At 28.3% G+C, this 19,458-nt stretch overlaps 2 protein-coding genes and 2 non-coding genes across 5 annotated transcripts; 2 read left to right on the forward strand and 2 right to left on the reverse strand.

The window, feature by feature from the left end:
• The first annotated feature begins 23 nt into the window (after window positions 1-23).
• LOC112789203 (serine carboxypeptidase-like 34) lies at window positions 24-13,734 on the forward strand. The gene is made up of 10 exons (XM_025830997.3): window positions 24-556; window positions 9,817-9,927; window positions 10,620-10,715; window positions 10,810-10,902; window positions 11,029-11,117; window positions 11,958-12,269; window positions 12,364-12,503; window positions 12,584-12,676; window positions 12,780-12,885; window positions 13,301-13,734. The coding sequence occupies exons 1-10, from the start codon at window positions 283-285 to the stop codon at window positions 13,463-13,465; spliced, it is 1,479 nt and encodes a 492-aa protein (XP_025686782.1). The 5' UTR covers window positions 24-282; the 3' UTR covers window positions 13,466-13,734.
• Window positions 13,735-14,182: 448 nt separating this feature from the next.
• TRNAG-GCC (transfer RNA glycine (anticodon GCC)) lies at window positions 14,183-14,253 on the reverse strand. The gene has a single exon. It is a non-coding gene; the product is annotated as a tRNA-Gly (tRNA).
• Window positions 14,254-16,843: 2,590 nt separating this feature from the next.
• On the reverse strand, window positions 16,844-16,916 carry TRNAG-GCC (transfer RNA glycine (anticodon GCC)). Its single transcript has one exon. It is a non-coding gene; the product is annotated as a tRNA-Gly (tRNA).
• Window positions 16,917-17,429: 513 nt separating this feature from the next.
• On the forward strand, window positions 17,430-19,236 carry LOC112789204 (NADH dehydrogenase [ubiquinone] 1 beta subcomplex subunit 2). Of its 2 annotated transcripts, none has more exons than XM_025830998.3 (4): window positions 17,430-17,714; window positions 17,802-17,847; window positions 17,947-18,003; window positions 18,956-19,236. In XM_025830998.3, exons 1-3 carry the CDS (start codon window positions 17,611-17,613, stop codon window positions 18,001-18,003), a joined length of 207 nt encoding a protein of 68 aa, XP_025686783.1. In that variant the 5' UTR covers window positions 17,430-17,610; the 3' UTR covers window positions 18,956-19,236. The 2 variants fall into 2 exon arrangements, with proteins under 2 accessions (XP_025686783.1, XP_025686784.1); XM_025830999.2 differs by having other exon boundaries at window positions 17,551-17,714; window positions 18,959-19,236.
• The last annotated feature ends 222 nt before the right edge of the window (window positions 19,237-19,458 follow it).

The raw sequence follows: 19,458 nt of genomic DNA on the forward strand, positions 1-19,458 counted from the left end.
GTTTGAAAAAGTCCATCTTGTTCGTATTGATTGTATTGAAAGCAATGAGCCAATCACAAAATACATACACAAATTAATTAATAAATTTCCCTCTTTCATATATATATATATGTGGTACAGTTCATGCCATCCACACTACTTACTACTTATAACAAAGTAGTTTTCACAAGATAAATACTAAACTACACATACATGAGTTTCATTAATATATAATATAATTATTAATTACCTCTTTATCCTTATTTATACCAAAGCACAAGCCACATTCGTGAGATATCAGATATGGCTTTGTGTTCAGATATTAGATTCAATAATAATATTGTTTTGGTTTTGTTGTTGCTATTTGGCAATGAAGCTTTGGGTGTGTTTTCTTCGGTGGTGGCAGAACAAGAGGCTGATAGAGTTTACAGGCTACCGGGGCAGCCTGTGGTGAAATTCAAGCAATACGCTGGTTACATCACAGTCAATGAGACTCATGGAAGAGCACTCTTCTACTGGTTCTTCGAGGCTACCGACAAACCTGAACACAAACCACTCCTTCTATGGCTCAATGGAGGTATCTATCTATTTCCTCTGCTCTGTTTTTTTCTTTCTGTTTAGTATATAGTTTCAAGAGGAATGTTAGAGATCAGTAATTTTAGTATTTTGTAATTATTAATTAGTTATTAATAGTATTTTTAATAGTATGAGATTATATTTAATAATAAAAAATTATTCACTCTTTTTTGTGATTAAGTATTAGCTAAAAAACACAAAAATTATTGACTTCTTAGATTTTTTCTAATTTTAATTCATTGAACCGCTATTTAAACAACCCTAATTTTAAAAATTACATTACAAATTCAGATACAACACATTAAGAGGCACATAATTTAGCGGTCGAACTAAAACCTCAATTGCCTGGTATTTCATTTCACAAAAGTCAGAAATGCTGATTCTAGATTCTAATACCTTTGGCAAAATCTTCATTATCACGTACACTCAAATTTTATACTTTTTATTAACTTTTAACACATTCGCATCTACTCATGATATTAATATAATTTCTATCTGTATTATTACATAAAATTCATTAGCTTATTAATAAGAACTGACGCACCTATTTAGTCAATCTTTTTATAGATTAAATATGTATCTTAAGTTTTAATATTTAAAACAGTAGAAATATTTTTTTTTTGTAAATTATATATAATAAAAGATATTTAAAAAAAAGGTTTATTGTCCAAAGTCTTCTATATTTCTTTTATATATATCTAATAAATTTATTTATATATGGATAAAAATTATGGATACATTAATGCATGTTATTTAAGAATGTTTTAAGGTAGCGTTTGAACGAGAGACTCGTAATAATGAAAGACAAAGACTCAACGATAGAGATTGAAAAGTTTTAGTATTATGTTTGGTGTAAAATGAAAGATAAAGATTGAAATAAAAATGAAGTTATGATTTAATTTGTACAAAAAATAAAATTGAAATTAATTAATTGAAATAGAAATATTTTAAGTATAGAATGTTATTAAAGTTTCATTCTCTATTCTAACAATTTTAATCTCTTATGTCCTCATTTTTTAAAAATAATAAAATACTAAAATTTTGGAGATATAGAGATTAAAATTGTAGTATTAATCTCTAAATCAGATATTAGTTTTCTAATTTTTGTTCTAATACTTCAAAATAAACGGTATCTAAGAGTATTGGTTATATATTGACCAAGAGGCTTTTAATTTGTCCAAAATAAAATAAGCATACAAGACAAATTTTCGATTGGGTAGCAGCCTTTGGAGTTTATTAACAGTTTTAATTGTATGGAATGATTGTATGCTTAAAAAAAAAAGAATAAAATGAGTATGACAATGAATGTTATTATGTTAGCAGATAGTTAGTTGTATAGAAAATTAGAAATATAGAATATTAATAAATAATATTGTATATTTGAGTATTTTTATGAATAAAGTCTAATCAAATTAAATGATAAGAGTATAAAATTTAAAATAATGTTATTTATAATTAATTTTTTTTATGTTAAATAAATTTGGTTGAATTTGATTAACTAAAATACTTAAATATATAGCATTATTTAATATTACATTTAATTTGATAAAGTTTGTTTGAAGAGATACAAACACAATGAGTGTTTTTAAAAACATCCAAGGAATAGCTTTTGAAAATTGACTTATACTTATAAAAATTAAAAAATTTAATATAATTTTATACATTAATTAAAATTAAAATTTAAAAATTATTATAGTTAGTAGTCTTAGTACGTATGTATATTCATATCAATCAGGAACAATGACTGACAGTACTATATATGTGTAATATATTAAGTTAGTTGGAAACAATAATTGCATTAAAAAAACTAGATCCGTTCAAAACGATCATGGATGAAGACACATACATGAAATTAACAAGCTGCCAAGTACACGCCACTATGTTAATAATGCCCAGATTTATGTCACAAGCACTTCATCACAATATCATGATTATCCTTGATAGTAATGGACTAATAATGGTGTGTTTCATAAAATTAATATACTTTCAAAAGTTTTTTATTCTTTTTAGTTTCTTAAAAATGATTTTTTGAAAGTTGTATGTAGAAGTCATATATATTTGATAAAATAAAATAAAAATTAAAAATATTTTTTAATAAACATAAACAATAATAATAGTGTTTAATAAAATTATATTAGACATTTTAATTTTAAAAATATTTTCAGTTTTTTACAAATGATTTCAATTTAAAAGCACTCCCTAATAATTTTTAAAGTCAAAAGTGTATAAGCTCAGGATGAATATTTTGTTTTGCCAAAGGTAATTGATTCTTTTAAAAAGTTTAAGCACATCACTAATAAGATCCATCCCAAGTCATATTGAAAATTTTAATTTCTTATTGATTTGTGAAATAATATGTGATATTTGACATTTTTATATTTTCTATTTTCTGAATTTTTTTTATAAAAAGCAGAACTAAAAATAATTAAAACAGAAGATAAAGGTATGTTAATTATTTTTTCCATAATCTAAAAAATAAAAATATTAGAAAAAATATTTCATATTATGAACATATATATCTGTTCCTATACAAGGTATGATTCTGTATCTAGTATATCAATGATGAGTCCAATTTTAAATTTACACGTATATTAAGAAAATAATTAAATGTACGTCATTACTAAATTAAAAAATAGTTTAAAAATTGCCATAAATATTAAGTCATTGATAGTGGTAATATTAAAAAAAAATAATTAGTTATACTGGATAAGAGTTGGTGAAAAAGTTTAGACTGGATTCTTTTAAAGGACAATTATTTAATTTATAGCAAAAATAAAAAAAATCAAAATGAACACACCCAAAAGGCACTATTATATTATAAGTTAGTTTTCAAATCATATCCATTGGTTTTGAATTTACAATATTATTGTGCTACCAAAAGCAGGGACTTGTCAAAGAGTATAAGGGCTACAAGAAAAAACAAGATTAGAAACATAAGTAAGCAAAATCAAACTTTGCCACATCCTAATAAAAATCAGAGTCATGTTATCATTATTAATGAATTTGAGTATAAGTTGAAAAAAGAAATAGAAAAAAAATGTTTGAGTCATTTATTCTACAATGAATTAATACAACTCAATTCAAGTTAGTAATTAAAATAATTTTTTAAAATGAGGAAATTGATTAGACAAAAAAAATATAAAAATTAAATAATTACTTTTAGATTCATAACTTTTATTATTTTAATATTAGAACAATTAAATTTTTACTTTTTATTTTACTAACTTATTCACATGAAATTTGGTAAAAAAAAATACATGAATTTAATAATAATTTATTAAACAAAAAGAAAAATATATAACACATAGGAGATCGAATAAAATTTTAGTTTTCACTCTCATACATATTTAAAAGCTACATAAAATACAGATTGAAACGAAATAAAGATAAAAAGGAAAAAAAGAAAAAAAAGACACCTACCATAATATTTTACACACACTCTTGTATATATATATATATCTGTATTTTTTCTCTCTCTCTCTCTATGTGAATATGAACCTAAAATTTTATGTAGATTCTCCAAAATATAATACAATTTACTACTTTTATCCTAATAATTGAAGATCAGATATGTAACAAAAATTTGCAACGAACTTAACATATTCAAAGTTAGACAGAAACAACATTATAGTTACTTTTTTGTAGGTTAAATTACACGGTTAGTCTTATACTTTTAGTGAAATTATAAATTAGTCTCTATATTTTAAAAGTTTGTAATTAAGTCCTTAAAGATAATTAAAATTTATAATTTAGTCCCGTTGTTCAAAAAGTATTTGATTTAACAGAATATTTTTAATATATTCTAAGAATATTCTATTAAATCAACACTTTTTGATTAACAGAGGCTAAATTGTAAATTTTAATTCTCTTTAGGAACTCAATTACAAACTTTTAAAGTATAAAAACCAATTTACAATTTCACTAAAAGTAATCAACTGTGTAATTTAACTTTTTTTAATACTAAGAATTATACTTAATTTAGTTTTAGGGTTTACATAATAACTTTTCAGCCAACGACCATTTAGTTTGGCCATGAAAATGCAAACACAAAGAAAGTTACAAAGAGAAAAGGAAAGGGAAAAGATTATTGAAGATGGCCTATATATATATTATAGTCAAGTAATTAATAAAACGTAATAAAAGTATTGAGTGTGTAATAATAATAATTGAAGATGGTGAAGTGGGCATGCGGGTACTGGAAAATTTGACTAATAAGTTGAAGTCAGTGGCTTCAAGTTGCAGCAGTAGGAATAGCCATAATGATTTTTCATAAGAGTAATAAATATTGCTTTGCATCCAAGAGATCAAGCCCCACCTTTGATAGCAACGTTAAGTTAGCACCATTATATATACCTTCACACCTTTTTGAAACCAACCCAATTTTTCTTGTTTCTTTGGCTATTCTTTATATATAAATACTAAATTATAAGGGAATCAATTTTAGTTGTTCGGATAGTTAATTTATTTATTTTCTTAAATAAGTGTTGAAAATTTTAACGTGTATAATAATTTTTCTGTCGAATTACTAAGAAGATATTTAAAAAAAAAATACTATATTATCTTCTGTTATATTTTAAATAGACTAAATAACAAATTGATATTTCAGAAATTTGAGTTAGCAGCTAAGCCCATTAGTTTTGTATAAGGGTACAAGCTTATTAGTAACTTTTTCCGCTACATTTCATGAAAGTTTAGCATAAAAAAGAATTGTTAATTAACTATTTGTTTTTGGCACTTTTAGCATTTTTAGTTATCACCCTAATATTTTTAGTTATTGCTAATAATCTAATAATATATTTTTAGTTTATAATTTTAGATAATGATGATGACTAACCTAAAAATAATAAATTTTGTTGGTCCTCTAACATTATTTGTAATAAAAAAATACAAATTCAACCTCCAGAACGAATCCAAAAAGTTTTATATGAAGGGGCCGAAGTTTAGATAATTTTTTTATTTTATAAAAATAATTAACATATAGTTATTAGACTTAGTTTTTCAAAAGATTTATCAATATATATATATATAATTATGAATTTTTTATAATTATATTTTTAATATGATAGTTATATAAAAGAAATATAACAACATCATTAGTATATTATAAAATTATAAAATATCAATAATTTATAGTGTATTTAGTTAAAAATTATCACATATTTTACTAATTAAAATTAATTCTTTCAAAAAATTTAAAATAAATTATAAATTATTAATTATTTGAAAGATACAATACCCTTATAAAATTCAGGATATAAGATATTTTTATAAAAAATTTTCTTTCAACAGCATAAATTTTTAGAAGAAAAATAAATATTTTTTACAAGATAAAAATATCTAAAGTACATAATGTGATTACCAAAATATAACCACGTAAGCTATTATTAATATAATAATATAAATACTAAATATGTTAATATAAAAAAACAAATGATTTTTTTAGAAATAAATATAGAGATTATTATATAAAAATTAATTTGAAAAATACAAAGATTTGAGACTATGATATTAAATTAATTAAGTGAAAAATATTAGTGAATTAATAATTAAGATATAAATCTATTACATAATAAAAAATAATACATATAAATTACTAAATTACATAATATTTTTTACTTTTTTAAACACATATCTCTTATATAAGTATAATTTCTTAAAATTTTGGGGGAGCCGAGGCCACTACTCGCCCTCCTCTAGATCTGTCCCTGTCAACGTTATCATCAATATATTTTTGTCTTTAGTGGTTTGATAAATACATATGTTTGAACTTTGAACTCTAAATAATGCAACCGGATTTAATAACAATATTTAAGCTGAGGATAATCTTAATTTATTGAAAGGTTATTAATTAACTATCTACGTATGTCATCACTGAAAGAGAAATTTTTTTAATAGAAATTTATTTTTAGATTTTTAATAATATAAAAAATATATAAAAAATTATTTACATGTATTACGAATATTTTTGTTAAAAATTAAAATTCTTAAAATATAAACAGACGTTGATCGATAGTAATTAAATATAGAAAAATATAAACACTAATTTTTAACTAGTTAATATTAGTAATTTTTGTAATTCTAAATTTTTTTTAATTTTTTGGAGAATTTAGATTGAGAGTTTATAATTTAGATTTAGTGTTTAAAATTAAAAATAAATGAAATAATTTTAAAAAATGAGCTAATATTAACTTAAAAATTTCCTAACATTATTCTAGTTAAATAATGAACAAAGTGTAATGTAGGTGTAACTTCCATATCTTTATTGAAAGTTGTCAAACAAATCCCCATAGACAATGATTGATTTCATCAAAGCTAGAAAATTCACGGCAAAATGGAACTAATTAAGGCTCATACGCTCCTTGCTAAATATGGAGTGCTGCACACCTTGTAAATTCGTTAAATCTAAACTCTTTATTTATTATATTTTATTTGAATGGTCTGAATTTAAAAAGGTAACCTATTAATCAGGTTAATTATTTTTTTTACAAATTTTAAATTTTTTTGGCAAGTCTCAGATATTGGGATAAAATTCAAAATAAAAAATTAGTATATAAATATTAAAAATAATATGTCTGTACAAAAAAAAAGTTATTGAATTTTAGAATTAAAATAAATAATACATAAAAAAAAGTTAAAAATTCATGTACCAAATCCAAAAAAAAGATATATTAGAATCTTAAAAAAATTAATATTAAATATATATTATGTATATAATATTAAAATGTAAATAAATTTTATTTTGTGTGAAATAAAATATAATATTAAATATAAACGCAATGATAAAAAAAATTTGTGTTATATATATATATATAATATTAAAATTTAAATAAATTTTATTTTATGTGAAATAAAATTTTAATATTAAATATAAATACAATGATAAAAAATTTTGTATTATATATATATATAAAAAATTTTATTTCGTGTGAAACAAAATTAAAACATTAAACATGAACAGAATGATAAAAGATTTAATACTATATAAATTTAATTAAAAAATATTTATACAACATAAAAAGCAAACAAATATATAATAATTTTATTTTGTGCGAAACAAAAATTTATGTAAAAAAAATATTTATATAATTTTTTATTAATAATTTTTTTATTGAAATATGTTATTTTACTATATTTATAATATATTATTTGGGATAATTATATTATTTTAGTTAATATATATTATTTAAAAAAATATTTAAAATTTATTATTTTGTATTAAGAATATTATTAAAAATATATTATTATTTTTTCTTAAAGTAACATTTTTTTTCTTTCGTTCAAATACTCTTACAACAAAATTTTTTGTGTAATTGCTTCTACTCAATAAATATTATATTCATTTATTTTTATATTACATGTAAAATAAATAATTAATGTTTAAAAAAGTTAATAAAGGAAAGAAATATTTTTTTTACCAATTCTTAGGTGAATATAAAGAGATTATGTCATTTGAACTATAATTTGTTGGCAAAGAAAGAAATACTCTTAATTATATATTAAATAGAATAATTATTTATTAGGCTCATTTTTATACAAATAAAAATTTTTCTTAGTTTTATATCTGTAATATTTTATACCAATTAGCTTCAGAATTTAATTATTTTTTGAATAAATTAATAAAAAAATAATACAAATAATTGTTTAAATATAATTGTATTTTAATTTTTTATTCTATTACGTACACGTTGAGGTTAATTTGAAATAAAAGATAATGGACTTGTTGTAACTGCCATGTATTTTGTGCTTTGACTGTGTCGTCATCTGAGAATCATGCGCCTTCATGGAAACCGGAGTTCTTCTACAGAATCCGTTTTGTGTTTGGAGTTAGCTAACCTATGGCAGCAATTTTTCGGACTTTGATGGTCATTTATGGTAGAAGTGGAATAGGGTGAGTTCAAGAACGTCAAAATCTATAACTAGCTAAAACGATAGTGGAAGCACTTGCCAGAAAAACAAAACAGTGAAAATATTTGAAGACATCACATCGACAATAACAGAGTAACAGAGGAATTAGTTTTTTTTGTTAGTGCTGGTTTAAATAAATTAAATTTACCTGATAACTTTTGATAGTAGGTTAACTTTTAAGGAGTGCTGCACTCCCTACTTTATCCGGAGTGCACTAGCTTTCGCCCTAATTAATACATCAAATCAATTTTGGAATCTTAAAAATTGAATTAATAATAATAATAATCCGAGTTGGAAATTGGAATATATACGTTACTGATTAATAGAAAACTTCATGTACAAGAGAGAATAGTCATGATAATCATGTATATTATGAAATGTGACTAAGATGGTTTCTATGCATGTGTGTAGCTTTTATTCTAAAAATATCGCTCTTTATGAATGTTACTTTCAAAGTTAGTTATGCATTCACATCAATGTATTGAATATAGTTTTATTGCATTTATCATTTGAGCCAAAGATGAAAAAATGAGAGAAGGGGAAAGGATAATCTAATATATTTTCTCATCCATTGATTTCAGTAAGGACCAATCTAATAATCCAATATAATAGTCTATAGTTGAGACTTGAGACCAAGTAGAAGATTTTTGTTTAATGAAAACCATGAAATAAACTTCAATTATATAATTAAACCAATCAATTTTTTTTCTTGTCAAGGGTTTGACCAACCGAATTAATAATGATTCTACCAAATAAATTTTCTCGAAGGAAATTATTATTGTTTGCACACACGTAATTAATCAGAAGTTAAATCACATGATGTTCATCAATAATAATATACTTGCCCCACAAAATGAATTTCATCTCCTATTATATTTAACAGTGAAAATTAAAGTCACTTTAGAAATAATTCTAAAGTTGGTAGTCATAATTATTAACTGCCCAACCCTATCATTTTATTTTCTTCAATTTGTGCCTCTAGATTTTTTACTTTCTTCAACAAACATGTGCACGTGAATATATATACTCCTTCAATTTCATACTAACAAAGAAACTCTAAAGTCTAAACATATTTATCATATACGGTATTGATTAATTAATAAAACTTTTTTTTAAATTAATAAAACTTTTCTTTGAAAAATTAAAAAGTCCATCTTTCTAAAAAAAAAATATTGATTACATAGTATATATATAGTGTATTTTTTTTAATTAAAAGTAAATAAGAAGTACTTTGTAATTTGCTACATGCTGAATTGATGACCCATTATATTAAGTTATTAACTATTGTGATGGTAATTGTACATTGGTGAAATGAATGTTACTGAAAAAGTTGTATCTATCATATCATTGTTTCAGGACCAGGCTGTTCCTCAATTGGTTATGGAGAAGCAGAGGAACTAGGACCCTTCTTTCCCCAAAATACCAGCCAACCAAAGCTAAAGTTGAACCCTTACTCTTGGAACAAAGGTTCGTGGATATAATTATGAATTTATATTTAATTTCCGAAATAACAAAATTTATAGAATACACTTCCGAATTGATCTTAAAATTAATTCATATCAAATATCTTAGTTTGCAATAAATTTTTATTCTCTAAAAATTTTCAAGAATTACTTTTGTTAGATAGATTAGTCTCTCAATTGTTTTAGAAAATAATAAATTTGTCTTATAATAATATATTTTTTGAATATCTAATTATCTTGTAATAAAATTTATTAAAAATTTATTTATCTAATATGAATATTAAAAATTTAATTGAAAACAACAAAAAGGTTAATTAATCGTCTAGAATAATTTTCAACTATTTCTAAAGAATAAAAATTAATTGCATACGAAAGTATCTGATCTAAAATTTTTAAAAACTATTTAGTTTAGGTGTTTACTCAAAATTTCTATTTCATTTTTATTGTTGTGTTGCATATTCATACATGACTAGAGCCAAATATTTTTCTTCTATTGTAAAATTAAGACTTCAAGGAACTGTTTTCTTAATTGATAACCTCATAATAATTTTATGTTTATAAAAATGGCGTCATATACATACAATAATTTAAGGAACTATGACTTATGAGGCATATTAAAAATAGTAATAAAAACCTAATTAATTAAATAATGAAACAATAATCCATATTAATTTTTGAGGATTTTGACTTATACAGCCGCAAATCTTTTGTTTTTGGAATCCCCTGTGGGAGTGGGATTCTCCTACACCAACACCAGCAGTGATATTAAGGCTCTTGGTGACAAAATTACTGGTAATTCTGCCATCAAATAAAATAATCTTAGGATTTATATTTTAATTATACTTAGTCTATCTAACTGTTTTTGGATTTGGTGTTACATGGGCAGCTATTGATTCTCACATTTTTATCACCAAATGGTTTAAGCGATTTCCACAATTTAGATCACACGAATTCTACATTTCAGGCGAAAGCTATGCAGGTATATATTATTATTAACATAAACTTCTACAACACTATACATAATCCATTTCTTTTTGGAATATTTTAGATTTGGCTTCTTCAATTTTCAAATAATTTTTTTGGTTTATGTTGTGCCACATTTTAGGGCACTATGTTCCTCAACTTTCAGAGCTCATATTTGATAACAATCGTGATCCTTCCAAGGAAGACTACATTAAATTCAAAGGATTCATGGTGAATACAATCTTCCTCTTTTCTCAAACTATGCATTAATAATTTCTTGTTATATTTATATTTAAGACGTGAAATTATGTGCCAGAGTGGTCAACTCATTCTATTAAACTACTCTTTCACCTCAACCTATGACAACAATAAAGACTAAAATTGTAATTGAATTTATGTATTTTGTTGAGTTGGATTTGTGAGCCATGACACTTCTTTATTGTTGTCATGGGCTGAGATAGAAGAGTAGTTTAATAGTTTTATCTTCATAATACAATTCAATTCAATCAATCAACAATTAATAAAATTATAATTAAATTTGTGTATTCTACTGGGTTGAATTTGTGGGTTACGAGACTTCTTTATTGTTATCATAGGTTGAGGTGGAAGAGTAGTTTAATACATTCGTCCGCTTAAGCAAGTGTCAGTTCGAATTTTGCCTTGTGCATGCAGCAATCCATTAAACAGCGATAAACTCTTAAATGAAACTCAGATCCATTAAGATCACACTTTTTTATATTTTAACAATACTTTTAACTTTTTATTTTTGAATAAAAAAAAGTGTTTCTAAAATATTAAAAAGTATTATTTTAATTTTAATAATATTTTTTAATTGTTGTCGAAGTTGATTAGTTGAAGTCACCATAACACGCACCCATTAATCTATCTTAATTTATAGAAAATGTAACCAACTATCCTAATCTTCTAACTAATTTCAATCATTATAATTATATTCTTGAAGAATTTTATCATCGAGAACAGACAGCATAAGATATGAACTGACATAATACAATCATAGAATTAAATAACAATGTTATAATGTGACACACTTGTATATATGTATGTGTGCAGATTGGGAATGCACTATTGGATGATGAAACAGATCAAAAAGGAATGGTAGATTATGCATGGGACCATGCTGTGCTATCAGATGGTGTATACCATAATATCACATCAAATTGTGACTTCAGATATGCAAATCTAACAGATGAAGGTCTATCAAAGCCATGCAATGATGCACTCAAGAAGTATTTTGATGTGTATAAAATCATCGACATGTATAGCTTATACACTCCAATGTGTTTCACTAACACCAACAGTTCCACCAGAAGGGATACCCCTAAAGTTATCAAGGGCGTTGCTCCTCACACTTTCTCTAAATTTGTGAGATTTCATTTCATTTCTTTTTGTCAACAATTTAATTTAATTATGTTATTTTTGGTACTCACCCAACCTAGTTTATTGTTGTTTTGAACAGGAAATGTGGCATCAAATACCAGCCAGTGGATATGATCCTTGTGCATCAGATTACACCGCAGCATATCTAAATAGGCCGGAAGTGCAAGAGGCACTACATGCCAATGTCTCCAAAATTCCTTACAAATGGACTCACTGCAGGTATCAGCTACATAAATCAAACGACGTCGAATTGTTCTATTTTGAATGATGTATGTTCTCATTGTTTTTTTTTCCCTTAGTGATCAAATCAACACTTGGAATGGCTCACCTCAGTCCATGCTTCCTATTCTCAAGAAGCTCGTTGATGGTGGAATTCGCATATGGGTTTTCAGGTAAAAAGATATTGCATCATGCATACTATTGTACTAGTCTCTCTTTAATTTCAACTGTGACATTACAATAATTATTTTCCCATTTTGTAATTCACTTATATAGTGGAGATACCGATGGAAGAATCCCTGTAACTTCCACAAGATTAACATTGAGAAAATTGGGGCTTAGCATTGTTCAACATTGGACTCCTTGGTATACCAGCAGACAGGTATGTTAGATTATGCACAACTTATGATCAATGATTAAATTATATAGATTTATTTATTGAATTTTCAATTAGCTCTCTATACTTTTTTCTTTTTCGATGAAATCCTTATATTATATCAGATTTTGTAATTAAGTCCCTACTTTGACAAAAACGCTAGAATTATTCCGTCAAACAAAACGAATATGCCTAACACTTGACCGAATATTCTGCATAGTTTAACAGAATATTCCATTACTTTCAAGGTTTTTGTCACAGTAGGAACTTGTTACAAAATCTTATATGATGTAAGGACCTAATTTGAAAAGAAAAAAAGTATAGGAACCTAATTAAAAATTCGATGAAACTATGGAGACTAATAGAGTAATTAACCTAATTATATATTATGGGATATGGTTTGAATATTGTATTTTTACAGGTGGGAGGATGGACAATTAAATATGATGGGCTGACTTTTGTGACAGTACGAGGTGCTGGTCATCAGGTTCCAACTTTTCGTCCTAAGCAAGCTCTTCAGCTAATTAGACATTTCTTGGAGAACAAGAAATTACCGGAACACCCAATTAAACAAGGCCCCTTTTGATTTAACATTTTGATGTTTGCTCCAAATCAACATTATTGGATATGTATTTTCTGTTCTTTATAGGGGTTTAGAATTAGTTTGTTTCCACCTTTTGTTGGAGTGTACTTATGTCCTGAGCCTTTCTATATTGTGATTATTGGCCTGTGTTTGAAATATTCATGTAATATAGATCAATTCAATAGTCTTCTTCTGTACTCCTTTTTACAAGTGTTGAGTCTTTTCTCAAATTATATACATAAAAAATACAAAATATGCAAAGTTCTATATCATTGTTTCTTTTCAGTTCATATGTGATCAAGGGATTGTAATATGTACCAGCTACTACTGTTAACAACACTGGAATTTGTTTACCTCACAAGTCCCTTCTATTTACAAATAAATAGATATGAGTCATGTTAAATTTCAGAAAACCTCAATTAGAGATGAGTTTAATTTGTCCATACTTAAAAGAGCACCAAATGAGTTAGCTATGATAATCCAAAACAACTTGGTCTGAGAGAGAATTGGTTCAAAACAAACGAAGATGTAGTAAAGTAATGTCAGTTGAATATAACTGAATATGAATAATAACAAAAATGATGTACAAACAAGGCATTTTCGCATGTAAGAAAAATGTTTGAGTTTGTATAGTAGAGGAGCTCGGTCGAACTTCTAGTCATCAAATAGATGAGATGTGAGGGACCCTCCATCACAAGTTCATATCATCATGGCTCCAAATGCACCAGCCGGGAATCGAACCCGGGTCTGTACCGTGGCAGGGTACTATTCTACCACTAGACCACTGGTGCTTGATATTTAGCATAAACATTAATGACGAAATTAAATAAGTTTCTATAACATTTCTCAAATGAATATTTATGACTTTTGACATATTCAACCTGGCCTAGACCCAAAGCAGAAGCCCGAGGCCCCAGCCTAACCCGGATTTCAAACCTACGTTTCCCTCTCCCCTTGCGCGTGGGAGACTGAATCGTGCCTTCCTTGCAGCTGCTCCCCTTGACAAATCGGCTAGATGATTGGAAACGTCTTTGGTATACCAGCAGACAGGTATGTTAGATTATGCACAACTTATGATCAATAATTAAATTATATAGGTAACCAACTTGGGTTGGTCGAGTGGTCAGCTCACTCGTCCGTTTAAACAAGTGTCGAGGGTTCGAATCCTGCCTTGTGCATGCAGCAACCTATGGTATAAGGACCTTATTGAACAAAAATATATAGAAACCTAATTAAAAATTCTATGAAATTATAGAGATTAATAAAGTAATTAAACCAATTATATATTATGGGATATGGTTTGAATATTGTATTTTTTTTCTAAAGGTAATACTTTTATTGCAATTAAATGATTCAATTACAATACCCACACAAACAAGGATAAGCATATACAGTAATAAAAATTTGGGGAACTCCCAGAAACAATGATACCAAGCTAAAGCAGTAGGGATTAAAACAAAAAGGACAAGCTATTATCTCCTCTCTAGTTTCAGTTGCTATGCCTCCCAAGTCGCCCAAATTCTTCCGCAAATGTCAGAGCTTGGGACAGAATTTTTCTAACCTCAATTTTGCAATTTTCAAAAATGAGAGCATTCCTGGACAACCAGATATGCCATAGAAGGTAACCCACTTGACTGATTTTTTCTTTTGAGTTTCTTCTTCTTCTCACCGTTTCCATCAACTGACACCACCACTCCCATGGTTTCATAGTCGAATCTCTGGGAATCACACTTGTTACTGGTGATGGATTCCAGACTTGCACAACTCCCGGACAGAAAATCAGAGCATGGAGGTGCGTTTCTGGCAGTGAAGAACATCGCGAACATAAATTGGGGATCTGAGGTATCCTCTTATGAAGATTTGTCTTCACTGCTAGCCCTTCGTGAGCAAATTTCCAAAGAAATGCCTTGATTTTTGGTTGGCATCGAACCTCCCAGATGCTCCTCCATAGTTGTCTACTTTAAAATCTAACATGAAGATCTTCCATAAGCTTATGAAAAAACTTGTAAGCTACTTCATATCCCGTTCTAACATTGTACGGACCTGAATCATGCTTTATCCACCTGACTAACATTGTATTGACCTGAATCATGCTTTATCCACCTGACTAAATCTTCACCTTCTTCAATGGCTATTTGGCAGATTGAATGAGCTGTGTATTCCAACCCCCTATCTTATTAAATAGTTGTCTTAGCCAGATCAGATTTCCATCACTGCAGTCTTCTTTCTGTACTTGAAAGGGAGGTAAGTTACCAAACCATGGTTCTTCTTTGAATTTTACTATACCCTGTATCGTGACTTTCCATTTGGTACTCTGTTCGAGTACTTTTCTGCCTTCCAATAAGCTCTACCAAGTCCAAGATGGTCTCAGGCCTGGTCTTCTTTGAATATTGTATTTTTACAGGTGGGAGGATGGACGATTAAATATGATGGGCTCACATTTGTGATAGTAAGAAGTGCTGGTCATCAGGTTCTAACTTCTCGTCCTAAGCAAGCTCTTCAGCTAATTAAACATTTCTTGGTGAACAAGAACTTACCGGAACACCCAATTAAACAAGGTCCCTTTTGATTTAACATTTTGATGTTTGCTCCACATCAACATTATTGGATATGTATTTTCTGTTCTTTATAGGGGTTTAGAATTAGTTTGTTCCACCTTTTGTTGTTGTGTACTTATGTCTATATTGTGATTATTGTCGTGTTTGAAATATTAATGTAATTGGAATTGAGATCCACTTAGTTCAAATCAATAGTATTCTTCTGTATTCCTTTTTAGTTCATATGTGATAAAGGGAATTGTAATATATACCAGCTACTACTGTTAACAACACTGGAATTTATTTACCTCACAAGTCCCTTCTATTTACAAATAAATAGATATGAGTCATGTTAAATTTCAGAAAACCTCAATTAGAGATGAGTTTAATTTGTCCATACTTAAAAGAGCACCAAATGAGTTAGCTATGATAATCCAAAACAACCTGGTCAAAGAGAGTTGGTTCAAAACCAATGAAGATGTAGTAAAGTAATGTCAGTTGAATATACTTGACTTGAATATGAATAATAACAAAAATGATGTACAAAACCCATTTTCACAAGAAAAACGTTAGTTTGTTAAATGTCTCACTCTCACAAAATCCACACTTTTTATTATTTTCTTCTCCAGATTTCTTAGAGAACTAATATTTGTGTTACTAATAATTAGGTAATAAAATAGAAGATGAGCGAAGATTTGTTCTTAACCTTTTCCATTTTTTAAAATACTATGCATTCAACAAAAATTAACTCAAATAGTATAGGAGCTCGGTCGAACTTCTAATCATCAAATTGATGAGATGTGAAGGACCCTCCATCACAAGTTCTTTTCGTCATGGCTCCGAATGCACCAGCCGGGAATCGAGAACCCGGGTCTGTACCGTGGCAGGGTACTATTCTACCACTAGACCACTGGTGCTTGATGTTTAGCAATTAATATTGATGACTTTTGACATTATTTTATTTTTTGATCAGGACCCGGGCCATCAACCTGCCCCAGACCCAAAACAGAAGCCCGATGCCCCAGCCTAACCCGGATTTCAAACCTACGTTGCGGCGGCGCTCTGAACAATGACAGCGTCACCGAAAGTCCCCCTCGCCAGTCTGCTATCGTCCTCCTTTATTCACCAGAATAGCATCCGATCGTCCTCGTCTTCCTCGCCGGCAGCAACTAGTCGATCATGATTGTTCGTAGGAAGCGGCACAACTGATTTCATCCATAGCACAACCAGCAGTGGGCGATGGAGAAGATAGAAGCGTTTCCTGCTCGGCATCGAAGGTCGCTCTCACCCTCTTGTCACCCGATCATCGTGTTCATCATTGCCGGCGTAATCTCCACCTCCTCCCATCGTTCCCGTCTTTGAAGCTCTTCCCTCGCCGTCCTGAGGTACGGTTTTTATTTTTGAACAAAATCCTGAGGTACGGTTTGAATGGGCCATTTTTAAATAGAGGCCCAAATTATATGGGCTTTAGTATGGGCCGGGTTGGATAGGATAGGGGGGTGTTTGTGGTAGCGGGTCGGATCTGATTTGATTACTGGTCGTGTGTGACTGTGAGATTCCACTCTGTACTGAATCATTCCGATTTTCCCAATTCGCAGATCGAAGTCGAAAATGGGGGGAGGCCACGGCGAGGGCACAACCTACAAAGGCATAACCATACACCAACCTAAGCGGTGGCACACCGTCGCCGGCAAGGGTCTCTGTGCTGTTATGTGGTTAGTTTCGTTCGTTCTTTTTCTCCGTTTCGATCTGCACTCGCTACTGATCCATATTCACCATGTCTCGGCTTTTGTGTTCTTCAGGTTTTGGGTGTTTTACAGAGCAAAGCAAGATGGTCCTGTAGTGTTGGTAAAATCTTCAATTCTAACCTCTCTCAAGCTTTCTTTATTTCCATTTCTATCAAATTAATCAATCCAATTATTGATTTTTGTGTGCGTTTTTTTCTAGGGTTGGAGGCATCCTTGGGAGGGCCACGATGATCATGGCCATGGTGGTGGACACTAGGTATGATCTTCTTCAATTTCCTCATCATCTTAGTGTTGGAGACTTGAGTTTATGGAATGTGTTATTATCTTCATATTGTATTTAAGTTTTATGCACACCCGACTTGTTATGTAGAAAAAATGACTCTTGTCCACATTCAACGTGTCAATGCTCATCCAAAAACACAGATATGTTTCAATGATGGTCTATAAGTGCATCAAAGTTAAACTTATTGGTTATTGCAATAAAATCTACACCCAATGTGTCCATTCTGTTGCTGGCATGTGCTATGTGGTTGCAATATTTTTGTAGTTGATGGTTATTTTGTTGTCTGAGATCATTGTTGTTACTTATTAATCAACTTATCAATAGTTAATGCATCATTATAGACATCTATGTGTTACAAACATTAGAAATCAAAGTCCAAAAACAGAAGAAAGGGAACCATATTATCAAATCTGATGATACATTGATTTTTTTTTACCACCATTATGTTTTTGGAAAAATATTGGGAAGCAACTTTTCATGCCAACATTTTTCTTTCCCTTTACATTTATCTTCTACACCCTTTTAATCTTTGCTCGTTTGCTACTTAGTTGGCTGAAAAAGTTGGTTTCCTAGCAAAACTAGACATTTTTATGATTGTTATTTTTCGTGGTGACACCATGAGATATAACTGATGCTCGTTCAACTGTTGGAGTGCAAGGATTATGCGGTTTTCCTTCAAAAGTTTCTTTCTATTTTTTATGATATACCTGGTCAGATTGGTTGTTGGTTGTTCCTAGTTTGTATATAAGAGATATATGGTATATACAATATACAACTTAGTGTTTGGCAAACATTTTGACAAGTGATTGAGATTTAAAATTTCATCTAAATCTAGAAAGTCCATAGATACACAAACAGGGAGAAAAAAAATTTCAGAGGATAATTCGCATAGTGATGTCTAACATGTATGCATTTGATTTTGCAGCAGACTTCAGCTCAGAAAAGGGGAACAACAAATCTTGAAGAGTCTGTGTTTGCCGTTAGTTTCAAATGTTTACCTTATCGCATCAAATAAATTTAGCAGTAAAAGAAGAGATTTATTTTGCATAATTTCATGAACAATAATATTGTACTTTCAGAACCATACCCTGTCAACTTTGGTGATAGTTATGATTGTTTGGATAAATGTTTCATGTCTTTTGGCTTTGGGAGTAATTTATGTTATAGAATCGATATTTGTGTATCTAATTGAGAACTTTGGTGTAACGGTGTTGTTGACAATCCTTTTCTTAATCCTTACCTATAATTTGTTCCACCAATAACGATATTAAATTACTCTCAAAGTAAAGTAAAACATTATGATATATGGTTTATGATTTTATCTGAAGTATGGACTATCTCACAAAACAATGTATACAATAGAATTGTGTTAGGTATGCTCTCTCTCCATATATATATATATATATATATATATATATATATATATAT

The sequence above is a fragment of the Arachis hypogaea genome, chromosome 3 (genome assembly GCF_003086295.3).
Source record: "Arachis hypogaea cultivar Tifrunner chromosome 3, arahy.Tifrunner.gnm2.J5K5, whole genome shotgun sequence".
Lineage (NCBI taxonomy): Eukaryota > Viridiplantae > Streptophyta > Magnoliopsida > Fabales > Fabaceae > Arachis > Arachis hypogaea.

Bases quoted from the DNA above. Each gene is read 5' to 3' on its own strand.
- LOC112789204 (XM_025830998.3), top strand. From the start codon at position 17,611: ATGGGGGGAGGCCACGGCGAGGGCACAACCTACAAAGGCATAACCATA. The intron at 17,715-17,801 runs GTTAGTTTCGTT...TGTGTTCTTCAG, and splicing joins GGTCTCTGTGCTGTTATGTG to GTTTTGGGTGTTTTACAGAG. The intron at 17,848-17,946 runs GTAAAATCTTCA...GTTTTTTTCTAG, and splicing joins AAGATGGTCCTGTAGTGTTG to GGTTGGAGGCATCCTTGGGA.
- LOC112789203 (XM_025830997.3), top strand. From the start codon at position 283: ATGGCTTTGTGTTCAGATATTAGATTCAATAATAATATTGTTTTGGTT. The intron at 9,928-10,619 runs GTTCGTGGATAT...TGACTTATACAG, and splicing joins CCCTTACTCTTGGAACAAAG to CCGCAAATCTTTTGTTTTTG. The intron at 10,903-11,028 runs GTATATATTATT...GCCACATTTTAG, and splicing joins TTCAGGCGAAAGCTATGCAG to GGCACTATGTTCCTCAACTT.